Genomic DNA, 13,864 nt, shown 5'->3' on the forward strand with positions numbered 1-13,864 from the left:
CCCAGATTGTAGTGTATTGCCTGGCTCAGATCAATTACTTAACAAGTATAAACAGTAGTACTTAATGTTTGATCAGACTTTAATCATCTACTTATTACTTGATGTAATTTTTGTTGGAGAAATATGGCTGAATATAATTTATTTGACTAAAGAAGTGTGATATATAGACTTCATATATCAGAGAAAAGAATATTGCAGTTGGGCTTGCATATAAGAGTTGAGAGGTGATCTCAAATCCGGGTAGAGAGGATATTATGATGTTACATGTGTATAAAAGGTGTCAGGTGGTTAGTCGGGAGACAAAGTATAATGGGATTCATGAATGTGCAGAAGAGAGCAGCTAGGAAAAGAGAACAGCTGAGATGAGTTACAAAGCTATTCTTTCAGTGCCTCCCGGATGGCACAGCAGGGAGATTCCCACATGGCAGGGCAGACCTCTCCTCTCTCAGCTGCTGCTCCCCTCTGCAGTGTATTTTGGTCCCTCTGTTTGTTCTGTTCCCCGCTCTGTCTCTGGTGAATTCTCTCAACCTCCCGCGACTTGTACCCACTTGCTTGTATAAATAAATAAAAATCTTAAAAAAAAAAAGCTATTCTTTTAGTTGCTCCTTCTCAAAATCAGCTGTTGCTGAATTTATATCCAACTTTTTTAAGCCTTGAAATAGATTTTTTTCTTGAGCTATGCTGAGCTTTATTCTTTCTTGCTAGCAATAATTCAAATCAGAATGGAAAAAAATCTTTTTATGGCATTTCACTGTGTGTGTGTGTGTGTGTGTGAGAGAGAGAGAGAGAGAGAGAGAGAGAGAGAGAGAGAGAGCCTGCAGGGATCTGTTACTTCATTCATTTGCCACCTACAGTAATCAATGATCAACCAACAATAGGTATTCCATAGTCAAGAGATAAAAGATACTAGTTCAAGGGCCAAGTCTTATAATCTTTCAAAGGGTGAAAAGCAAATTTGAGATGATGACATTCAGTTATTTCAAAAAGTAGACTCAAGAAAGTATATTGATTGTCATTGTTTTGATACCTGATTTATGTGTTATGTGGTAAGAAAATTCCAAATTTAGATCTCTTTTCTCATTTCTTACAGGACTGTTTCATGTATGTCCTGGCTCTGGTATCTCCATCTCATTTCAAGCTTGTGACTTCCTATCATTGGGTAAAATGAAATTTTAAAAAATCCTCAGAGATTTTTGGCTCTGTTAATGTGGCAGAGAGAAATAGTTCAGAAACCAGGTTGCTATAAACAGCTAAAAGTTTTAGATAATGCAATTTAAATTTGTTTATTACCGACCTATGTTTATTAGAATGAGCTAACTTTTCATACCAGACAAAAGAAGAAATGAGGGGCCTCCCTGGTGGCGCAGCGGTTGAGCGCTGGGTTGCGAGGCTGCAGCGCCGGTTCGATCCCCGGCTGCTCCCCGGCCACCAGAGGAGGGTCCCACATGGCGCGCAGACCTCTCCTGCCGCCCGCTGCTCCCCTCAGCAGTGTACTTCGGTCCTTCTGCCTGCTCTGCTCCCCGCTCTGGCTCTGGTGAATTCTCTCACCCTCCCGCGCTTCTGACTGTACCCAGTGCTTGTATAAATAAATAAAAATAAATCTTAAAAAAAAACTTTAAAAAAAAGAAAGAAGAAGAAATGAGAATCTAGAAGAATAATGATGAAGGGAGGCAGCCCAATGTGGAGTGAAGGTAGAGAAAGTACAACCTGAGCCAGCAAAGGTCTGAAGTTTAACAAGTGGACCAGGAGAGGCATAATCATCACAACATGTGAGGCAAGAAATTGGCAGAAACACTGTTTTCTGATAGTGACCTGAAACATTACAGCCCTCATGCTAGGGGTATATAGGAAATTTAATACATGAGTATTTATTTCATTTGGAGACCTTAAAAATTGAGTCATTAACTTGGTCAAGAAAGAAGATTCCAGACTTTAGCTATAGTAGCAGTGCCAGCAATAGAAGCCTTGGGGCAGAAAGACCCCTGAAGTGAGAACATGAGATATGTAAAATCATTACAATAGCACTGAAAGTCAGTAATGAACAGAGTTATAACTGAACTCACAAGTGGGTGGAAATCGACTAGCTATGTCAAAGTAGAACATGTTGACCATCAAGTCAAACACAGAAACCACAGAAAGATCCTGCCATGGACAGGAGAGACCTGTGGGCTGCAGGTCCAAAAGGAGAATGTCTTAGCTCAGAGACAAATTGTTCAATAATTTACACCTACATGTTTGTTCAATGTCCACAGATAACTATGAAAATTGGGGTGAAAGTCTTAAAACACAGGTAATAAAGTTTTCTAAATGAAAACTGGAGAGTCAGAGATCAAAAATGTAAATCTATATCCCAAAAGATTGCTAGGGAATAATTAACAAACCAATCTCCTTGAAAGCTACTAAGCTTTACTTATTGCCAGCCACTGTGGCGTGAGTTTGATCCGCCAGGGAGCTAACCTACATAAAGCAGCAGATCTCTCCTGTCGCTCCCACTGCTCCCCTTAGTCTCTGGTGAATCCTCTCACACACACCATCCCCCTGCCCCGGCACCTCTGGCTTATACCCCAGTTCTGGTATACATAAATAAATAAAATAAATCTTTTTTTAAAAAAAGGAAATCAACCTACTAAGCTTTAGATGACAGAATTAAGATTCTCTAATATTTGAAGTGTATTGCTGAGGCAGTAATGGCTCTGCTCACTAAGCTATAGGTTCAACGACCTGCCATTCAGTGAGCTGAACTATGAGCCACACAGGTGAGCTATAAAGATAAATATGTCTCATGCCCAGCTTTGGAGTGCTTCCTATTCTAACCTCACTGTTTCTTGCTTTCAGAAATGTCACCAGCCTTAAGAATTTGGTATTTCTAACATGTTCCTTCTTTTGCTACATCTTTCTACAAGTAAGAGTCATATTTTCTGAAATTTTTCCTTGAAAGCTTTGGAAGAACATTCTTTTTTTTTTAAAGATTTATTTAATTATGCATACAAGAACTGGGGTACAGGCCAGAGGTGCGGGGCGTGAGAGATTCACCAAAGACAGAGAGGGGAACAGAACAGGCAGACTGACTGAAACACACTGCTGAGGGGAGCAGCGGGTGAATCAGAAGAGATCTGCTGTGCCATGTGGGTAGCTCCCTGGCCGGGGATTGAACTTGTGCTGCAGTGGCTGCAAATAGCTTCATAGGTTGCGTCTTAACCCCTTGTGCCACCAGGGAGACCTTGGAAGAGCATTCTTGAAGCTCTGTCTGGATTGGTAGGTATGGGTCAAATAAATATGCAGTTAATAAAGTAGTGTTGATAAAGAATATAGAATTAATTCATCAGGATATCTCTAAACTTGTGACTAAACATTAAAACCAAAAGGGCTTAGAGGGAGTGATCACCAGGCCGAAGATAATGGACAGGAAAGTAATCCTTCATGTCTTTATATCTTTAACACTAACCTGAAATACAAACCTAAACTTAAATCATTGATGTATTTTTACTGGTAATATCTCGTCCCTAGTACATATTCTCATTAAGCATTTCCTTTGAATATTACAGGGGAAAAAGCTGAAGAAATATGGATCCTACCCTATTTCTTTTTTCCTTTAACTGCTGTTCATTTCATTGCCAGGAAGAGAGAGTAATTGGAGAATTTCATTTTCCTAAAAAACATTTCACCAAAACCTATCTATTCCTGCCTTATATTCCAACTTCTACCCCAATAAAAACATACACTGATGACAGATGAGAGAAATAATTGTCACTGCGACAATGCATCGCTAATCTATTGTTATTACACAACCTGGTGGGTGAGGGTATGCTTTTCATATAAAATGGCACTTGAAAGAAAACCAATAACACAGCTCTGATGGGGTGAGTGCCTGCCTCGAATTGTGCTGTGTTGTTCAAAGCGTGAGCAACGCCTCATGGGCATTTATACCATGGGAGGGAAGGCAGGAAGCAGGCTGTCGTGAACCTGACCCATAACCACTTTAGTAGAATTTGCATCTTAACCTAGGTAAGAATCCATCTTAATTCAAGAATCCAGGTGGTACACACACACATCAGTGTTCAAGAAGCATTATTTAAACAACACATCAATGCTGCATCCATATCCTCCTCCATATCGTCTCTCCTCCCGCTCCCACTTCTCTCTTCTTCCTACCACTTGTCTTCCCCTCTTTCCTCTTTCAAGCATGTGTTCATATTTCTCAACTAACCTGAAATTTCCCCCATAAGAATTTCTGTTTTACTGTGTGTTGGATGACAACTTTGTTGGGGGTTGTGAATGTCCCTTAAGTTGCTACCTATCATGAGATAATAAAAGAAAAACCCTCTGTTCTAAACTCCCACGTGGCTCAGTTTGTCATTATTAGATTGTGCCTTAGGAAAGCACCAATAGTCCAGCCAAAGGCTTATGGCAACTGGGAAGGAATGAGCAGATGTGTATCAATGATCAATGATCCGACAATGGTCACAATAGCAGGGACAGTTCCTTCTTATTTGCAGTCAGATCTGAGAAGTGGGAGTATAAACAGGCTCAAAGCGTGGAGAACTGAGCATCAGAAAAGTAAAGAGCAAGGAGAACAATAGCTAGGCAGCTCGGGAATCCCCTTATCTAAAGTCTTTTCCCTCAGAAACTACCATAGGTGGCCACCCAAATTATCTCCCTTTCTAATTCTGCTCCTACTTCCTTCGAAAGAGCTTCTTCCAATAGAAACCACAGTAAATTCAAACTCTTAAGTGTCTTCCATCAAACTTAAAATAAAAACTTCCACTTCACCATGACTAAAAAGTCTAATGAGATTGAGCTCCTATTTCTTGACCTCACCCTGACCACTTCTAATTGCTCACCAAGCATCAGCTCACTGGTCTTTTTTGTTCCTCACACACATTATGCCATCAGAATATTGAACTTTGCCCCTCTTCAGTCAATATCTTTTAGTTAATATTAATAATGATAGCAGTAATAAGAATCATATTAAACTATATGAATAAAAAATAAAAGAGAAGCTAATAATGAGCCATGCAAATTTCAAATAAAGACAAATGAGGAATATAAAAAAAATTTTTGGAATGAAGGAATGGTTACTATTACTGTTAGAACATTCTCCAAAGAAAAAGTCTTCAACATCTCTGCTATTAAGATGATATGCATGTAGTAGGCAACAGTATAACAAAAAAAAAAAAAAGTGTGATTCTGAGTAAAAAAGAGGAACTGAAACTTGAAAGAAGCTTTAGTTAATATCTCTAATAAGTCAAAAGTACACCTCTCTGGATCACAGGTATATTCCTAGCTAAGCCTAAACCTGTTTTTTAATGCAAAAATAAATAAATCAATAAATAAAACTGAGGAAAAGAAATGTTTCATAAGTGTTTGTTTTCAATATTAACATATCACACACACACACACACAATCCTTCTGAAGTAAAGGGAGGATTATGGGATTATAGTTAGATGAGGTTAAAGTAAAGTAATACTCATTCAGTAAATAAATGAGTCTTCATCTGCATAAAATTTGAATTAACATATCTAAGAAGATCATCTGCAAAATGTGAAACAAATGTTTAATGACTGGTGAATTTATACTACTTACAATCTCATTTTAATCTTCTTTCCTACCCTTTGGTCTCTTGCTCCCTCTTTTAAAAAACTTTCTATTGGGCCTCCCCTGGTGGCAGAGCGGTTGAGCGCTGGGCTGCGAAGCTGCCCGCAGACTCTGCAGCGCTGGTTCGATCCCCGGCCACCGGGCCAGTGTCCCACATGGCGCGACAGACCTTTCCTGCCGCGCCCACTGCTCCCCTCAGCAGTGTATTTCGTCAGTCTGCTTGTTCTGTTCCCCGCTCTGGCTCTGGTGAATTCTCTCACCCTCCCGCGCTTTTGATTGTACCCAGTGCTTGTATAAATAAATAAATAAATCTTAAAAAAAAAACCTTTCTATTAATGGAAATCTAGAATCTGGATCCCTATCAATTAAGTCCTAAGATATTAATTTTAAGAAATAAATTAAATTAACATCTCTTCTAATATCTAGTTTTGTCCCACTTGTGTTGCTTGCTTGAGAGAACTGAGATGATAGTCACTTATCTGTTCTCTGTGTGAGTCAGATATGCAATTTATAAGCTTGGCTGATGTTCCAACTTGGAAGGAAGGATTTATTTTAGGCAAATGAAATGGATGTGGCTGCTGTGACTTAAAAATGGTCCATTTCGTCGTAAGCCCTCTTATCCATGTTGCCACTATAATAATGGCTGCCCTTTTAATTCTCTGTTGCATCTTTCATACTTGCTATTTTTCTGCTTACATACAATAAATTTTAATAAATCTTCAATATTTAAATGGGCTTTTTTGGTGTTTTTGAAAGAAGGTATTAAGTAAATGGATTTTCCATGCTTTGGCTATAAATTATAGCTATATTTTAGATAAGAAATAAAGCAGAGAAGTAACTAGAGTAGCAGATCACTACTACTCTAGTAGGAGTAGCAGATCACTACTAGATCACTACTAGATCTACTAGAGTAGCAGATCACTACTACTCAGAAGGGAGAGACTGAGGATGAAATCTGGCAACACATCTAGTTCTGCCCATCATGACATATATGATGCAAACATTTCTATAATCTGGGCCTCCCTGGGGTTAAAGACAGAGCTATCAAGCTATCTGCAGCCTCTGCAGCACAAGTTCAATACCTGGCCAGCCAGGGAGCTACCCACATGGTGCAGCAGACTTCTCCTGCCCCATCTGCTCCCCTTAGCACTAAGTGTATTTTAGGTGATCTGCCTGTTTTATTCCCCACTCTGTCTCCGGTGAATCCTCTCACCCCCTGCACCTCTGGCTGGTACCCCAGCTCTTGTATGCATAAATAAATAAATCTTTAAAAAAAAAAAGACATTTCTATAATCCTTCTGTTCCAGTTTCTCCAACTGGAGAAACAAATGATTCTGTGTCTTAGGATTTGTCGTAAGGATTAGTTAACATAAAGTATGCAGAACATTGCCTGACACATAGAAAATGCTCAGAAAGTCCTGTGGCAGAAAATACTGATGATACTGGTTATATGTATTCAATTAAAAAATTCAATAAAACTCTAACTCCATCATTTGCCTGTATAACTAAAAATGAATTCACTTTTGGCTCATTGAGGTTATAATAGAACTAGAGCCCTCTATTCTGCTTGTTACTATTTCACAATACTTACATAAATATGGGCTCATTCTTGGAAGGCGGCATTAATCAGAATAGTAATCACCCTCAGAAGGCTATAAAACAAGAGCTCATCTTTTATCAAAGAATAGAACTCAGTTATTTTGAGCTCTGCTTCAGCTTGACTCAAGTAACTACTTATGCAATGAAGATACTTTGTATTTTCCTAATCTTTGTCTTCACTGTGTCTTGTGGTCCAGCAGGTAATACTTGTTCATGTGGAAAAGGAGGAAGGGCAAAATGACTTCTAAAAAATATGTAAATGCTTTATTTGGAAAAAATATAGTAGTATTCAGAGACTCCATATAAAGTCCTTATAGTGCAATTAACTCTAATGATTTTGCATGAAAGAACTGATAAAAGAGAAGGTAATGGGAAATTTTTCCCAAGTTGTAGAATTAAACCTATTTATATTGTTACTTTCATGCTTCCTTTCATGCTTCCTACTGCCTTTTCTTTTTTAATGTAGTTTAATAAGCTGATATTGTAGCTGTTATCAAAATTAGGCTTTTCTTAACTGTCTCAGTAATTGATAGGGAGAATGGGGAGAATGGAGGTGAATGGCTGTTTACAACACAAAACATGAAGACAATTTTTACACATTATCTCTTTACTCTTAAGAAAATAGACACAGGTTAGATATTGAAGGATATTCTATTTACAAACTAACAAACAAACAAACAAACAAATAAATGTGACTGGCAAAGGACAAATGTGACTGTTAGATAAATAAGTATTTATATTATGTCGATTTATGGGGGAAGAAGGGAGACAGGAAAAGAAAACTCTTCAATATAGTTGCCTGGTCATGATTTCAGGACGAAAAGATTCGACTTTAAGTTTTGAAGAACTTCACCTAGTTATCTGTCTATCTACCTATTATCTATCTATCATCTATCCATTTATATATTCAAAGTGAACAAGCCTGGATTTATGAAAAAAACAAGAGAAATTGAAGAGAGAAAAAGAGAATGTTTCCTTGTTCGGGGTTCTTGCAAGACTTCATGCAACTCCTGGGAATACAAATATAATTTCTGTGATACAGAGCCGTGCTGTGTTGTACGGGAATATATAAAGCCAACCATTAAACGCACTACTACTGGTACAGCTCATAAGAGAGCAGATTTTAATTATACTACATGATTTACATAGCACAATGTTGTAACAATATTAATAAAAATGAATTTTCTACTTTCCATAAATCTGTTTTCATGTCAGTGTTTTCATGCCTTATGGTTTGCACAACTGTATTATGGCAGATAGTGAATTCAACATTTGGGTTATTACAAGAGAAATCAAGAAGAGTGGTAAACCCCTCATTAAATTGGTATAGGTTCTCTACATGCAGGATAAAATTCTGCATTCTTCATCCTTAATTTATCTTTTTACTTCTAGCTTATTTATTTGCCATGGGCACTAACTAGCCTGAATATTTTCATGTGACTTTTTATATATAAATTGTCAATCATGGTTTATGCTACTTTTCCATAACCTCAACAAAAATGTGCTTGGGTCTTAAACATAAAATCATATATATCTTATTTTATATAATAAGAAATTGTTGATAGTATAATGAGAAAGAGCAATAAAATAAATAACAGAGAGTAAATTGTTAATAGAATAAAAGCAAATTAAAAATGTTATAAAGGTATTTTTATTATAAAATAAAAAGTAAACTTATAAGAATTCAGAAATGTAGACATATAAAGAGAAAAATAATTTCTAATACTACTAATCCAGAGCTTATCATCATAATAAATTCTGAATATAGGCAGTCAATCCAAGGGTCTTCTCTCTAGGTCTTGTATTCTCTAGTCAAAGAATTATATTTGACTTCTTTATCTTATGATTTAATATTTAATGCTTCTGTCATTGTCCCTAATTTTGATAGGCTTATTGTGTTTTCAGTTTTCCACTTTCCACATTAATTGTATCATAATTTTGTGTCTATTTTAACATAAACTTCCTTATGAATGATAAAGCATACCATCAATAAATGCTTAACATTTAGATTTTCACATCTCCACTGAATGTACTTTTTTACCTATAGCTTAGCACAGATCTGGACAATATAAAAACTTAGGTCACAATTCTGACTTCAAGAAAATGAAAGTATTTCAATGAATTTGGGGTTTAAGAGAGAAAGGTAATTCCTTTTTTTAACCTTGAAGAAAATGCTGAACTATTGCAATCATTCATTAAGAAATACACTAAGAAGAGTAGATTTAGAAAAGAGTGTTTTTGACATGTTGAGTGTCAACTTTTCTGCTATAGTGTGTGTGTGTGTGTGTGTGTGTGTGTGTGTGTGTGAAGTTTGGGAAATGTACCTCAATATATAGATCTGAGGAGTCATTAGCTGAAGTAATGAGATAAAATATTGTAGGAAAAACTGTAAATTGGTAAGAAAATAGATGATTCAAATCCCAAGGAATATTTTTTAAAGCATGTTAAAAATTCAGCTCTACGAAGGAGAATTAAAAAAAAAAAAAAACTAACCTAAAAGAAATCATTCTCGGTTTTCATGTTTTCCCAGGCACGTTTCCCAACACAGAAGAGGCAGCAACACATTCCTAAGAGCTATCTGAATTTTTGTCCTACAAAATCCCAGTGCTTATAAAATGTCTTTTGTTCTAAGTCTTCACATTTCAAAATAGTTCATTGCAGAGCAATATTATGCATAGTTAATAACCAAAGAAAGTATATAACTTCCAGAGTATAAAAAAAAATTTTTTAATAGTACATAATGAGTCATAGGCAGAACTTCTAAAAGAATGGAGTGAAGAACTCTGAAAAATCTGCTACATAAAAGCAAAAAAACAATTGCAGGAAATTATCAAAACTGACTTCGTAAAGGTTCCAAAAACCAACCATAGACATACAAATATCAAAGGAACATCTATTTAAGAAAAATACAGAATCTCAGAAAAGGTAGCTTTGTGGCATGTTAACTGCTCTGTTAATGCCCTGCTCACCTTTACTCAATAGCACCCTTGAAAACTGGCAGCCTGCCATCTAGGGTAGCTGTGAATATACAAAGAACATCAACCACTCAATAATAATAATAACAATAAAATTAATAGAAAGTAGACAAATAAGTTGAATAGGCATTTCTATAAAGATATAAAAATATATGAGCACATGGAAAGATGTTTAATCTCAATAACCATCAAGGGCATGCAAATCAATACCACACAATGAATTACCTTCCTACCTATTATCAAAATAACAGGAATTAACAAATGTCAGTGAGATCATGAAGAAACTGGAACTCTCATAACCATTGATGGACATGTAAATTGGAACAAACGCTGTGGGAAAACAGCCTGATAGTGACAAAAAAAGTGGTGTGTAGACTTTTCAAGTGACTCTGCAATCCCTCTCTTAGGAATGTACACAAAAGAAATGAAAACATATGCCAATACAAAAATGTATACCCAGGTGTGCATAGCATCATTGTTCATATTAATTAAAAGGTAGAAACAGTTATCATATCCATACAATGGATTATTATTTGATATTAACTGAACAGAAGTACTGATCCAGGCAACAATGTGGTTAAACCTTGAAAATATTACACTAAGTGAAAGCAGGCAATCACAAATTGTCATATATATGATTCCCTTCACATGAAATATCTAGATTATAAAAATGGATATAAGAAGTAGATTAATATTAATGATTATCTAGGACTCAGGGAACTTGGCTGGAAATAGGTAAAGAGTACAACTTTGGGGTATTGAAAGATTCTGTAATTTTTGTGTTTGTAGCTGGCAGGCTTAATTTCTTGGGAACTGTTGCACTCAGGATTTCACTTTCTTCCATGCTCTTACGAGATGGTCAGAGTCTTACCACATTAACTGGGCTACTTTACAAGGTTCCTTATAATATAGCACTTTGACTCCCCCAGCACAAATATAACCAAGAAAATTGATATTTAATTAGCATGGTGTTGTTGTATTGACAAATTAAAAAATGCAATACAATCCATACTGCTTTAGTATAGTTCAGTCTTTACATATAAAGTATGAAAATCATTCTGGCTATAAACAGAGTGCAAATATTATCCTAGACAAGATAAAAGAAAATGGGTAAGAGTAAGTGAGTGAGATATGGAAAATGAGTGCTGGCAAAACTGGCAAGGGAGTAAATATCTTTATTTTAAATAGAGAAGAATTCATGTTGCAGTTAATGTTGGCAGATGTATTTAAATGTTTGGAGATAGCTTACAGAATTTTTCTAAAATTATTTTTTTAAAGATTTATTTATTTATACATACAAGAACTGGGGTATAGGCCAGAAGTGTGGGGGGTGAGAGGATTCACCAGAGACAGAGTGGGGAACAGAACAGGCAGACTGACTGAAATACACTGCTGAGGGGAGCTGTGGGCGAAGCAGGAGAGGTCTGCTGCACCATGTGGGTAGCTCCCTGGCCAACCAGAGATCAAACTCATGCTGCAGTGGCTGCAGATAGCTTCATAGGTTGTGTCTTAACCCCTTGCACCACCAGGGAGGCACTCTAAAATTATTTTAACTGAGCTCAATATTTGAGGAGAAAGTACAAGAGAGTATAAGTAACCTAAATCCTATTGTTCTTAGTGGAAACCAAACTATGTATCCTCTGGTTGCCCATTGTAGGGGCAGGACAGGCCACAGTGCAGGTTTTCTAATATCCAGCAGACCAGGTAAAGGAGGAGTCAGAGTCCTCAGTGGTTTTTGCAGGTCTTTTATTTAGATTTGCCAGGCACATGGCAAGCAGGGTGCTGGGTGGCCGGGAGGCTGGCAGTCCTCCCATCCCCCAGCATGTCTTCACTATGGGCTCTCCGGCCTTCTCTCGGCTTCTGCTTCTCCTGCTTCTCTCTTGGCATCTGCTGGCATCCACATGACACCGCCCTTAAAAGCCCAGTCTTAGCCCAGGTGAATCCCATCTACCTATGCCCACACCCTACTTCAGGTGCCCGCAATCAGGCATGCATTCAGGACCACAGGGTTCCGTCATCTATCCTAATGGCGGGAGGGCAGAAAAGCCTGACATTTTTTTCTTACCCTACACCCATCAAGGACAAAGTCTAAGCTGGATCTTAATACTTATCTTACTATTAACCAGACCCGAAAATAGGAAGATCGAGGTTGGACATTGTTTTTAATCATTACAAGGTCTTTTCTCAATATTTATTGTTTACATATATTTCTATAAAAAATTTAAGATAAATGGAGACTAATAAGGATTTTCTAGGAAAAAGGAGATCTTTGTAAATATTCCAATTGCACCTGGAAAAAAGGTAATAACTGAAAAAAATAAGGCTTAATATTTGGTCTTTGTTAAGTGAATAATTTCAGGAAAATCATTGGCCTAACTGAATATAATTAAGGACTTTAGATACATAGTCATTGATGAATATTCACACTGAATTAATCAAGAGGACATAATTTAAAAGGCAACCACGAGTTAACTGACATGGTAAATGTCAGTTGTTTTCATCTAAAATGGCTAAATAATTCTCTTAAACCTACTCCATGCCTGCCTGTTTGTGTTGCTGCTTAATTGATCATCATTGATATGAGGATGTCATATATATACCCAGGTGAAAACTCCTCTCTAAGGATCAATTAATCTCAAATGTTTTCAATTTGGTAATTCTGCCCACAGCTGGAGTTAGTGGTGCAGAGACAAGCACACAAAATTAAAACAATTTCCGGGAAAAGATCTTCTATTCTACTAGAAAAGTATAAATAGCAAATCTCTCTTCACCTTTTGAAAAGCACTTTAGATTGTGTTACCACATTTTTCAGCTGCTTTCAAAAACAGAATGAAGATTTTTTATTATCTTTTCCACGTTCTGTGTTATGTGACCTTCATCCTACCAGGTAAAAATATATGCTTCTGGTATGTTTATATGTAACATAAAGCTACTAGTTAAAAAAAGAAATACTAGATTACAAATTGGAAAATACATTTTCTTAACACAGTTTTGTCAATTCATTTCCCTTGGTTACGTTGAATGTTGGTTGCCTTACTTAGAATACTGTTATACTAATGGACTTGATTTAACTAATTTGGAAAATTAATGCAAAAAAGTGAGATGATTAAGGATAGTCCTATTTTCTTTTGAGGGCTTGATTTATTTTTTATATTGAAATTATTAATAAAAGTATAAATTATTAAAATATTTATGAGATTCAGAAATTAAGACTAATAATATTTTAGGCTACAGAGAAAATGAATGGATGGAAAACAACAACATATATTTTTGGGCTATCAGTAATAGAATATATAAGATGATCAAGGATATTAGTCTAAGAATATGCTGGTCCAATTGAGGTACTGTAAAATTAAAATGGCAAGTGAAGAAATAGTAACTCAAAATCCCTCTTGAGGGCCTCCCTGGTGGCGCAAAGGGTTAAGCAAAGCACCACAGTATGAAACAATCTGCAGCCTATTCAGCATGAGTTCTATCCTGGCCGGCCAGAGAGAAACCCACATGGCGAAGCAGAACTCTCCTGTCTCGCCAGCTTCTCCCCTCAGCAGTGTATTTCAGTCTGTCTGCCCGTTCTGTTCCGTACTGTCTCTGGTGAATACTTTCACCCCCGCATCTCTGGTCTATACTCTAGCTCTTGTATGCATAAATAAATAAATCTTTTAAAAAAATCCCTCTTGAAATAGTTAATACATTAG

At 36.6% G+C, this 13,864-nt stretch overlaps 1 protein-coding gene across 1 annotated transcript; it reads left to right on the top strand.

Moving 5' to 3' along the window:
• Positions 1-7,336: 7,336 nt before the first annotated feature.
• Positions 7,337-8,334, top strand: DEFB113 (defensin beta 113; the record flags this gene model as incomplete). The annotated part of the gene is made up of 2 exons (XM_084258891.1): positions 7,337-7,394; positions 8,108-8,334. The coding sequence occupies 2 exons, from the start codon at positions 7,337-7,339 to the stop codon at positions 8,332-8,334; spliced, it is 285 nt and encodes a 94-aa protein (XP_084115017.1).
• Positions 8,335-13,864: the final 5,530 nt, after the last annotated feature.

This window comes from Talpa europaea, assembly GCF_964194135.1.
Source record: "Talpa europaea genome assembly, chromosome: 2".
NCBI lineage: Eukaryota > Metazoa > Chordata > Mammalia > Eulipotyphla > Talpidae > Talpa > Talpa europaea.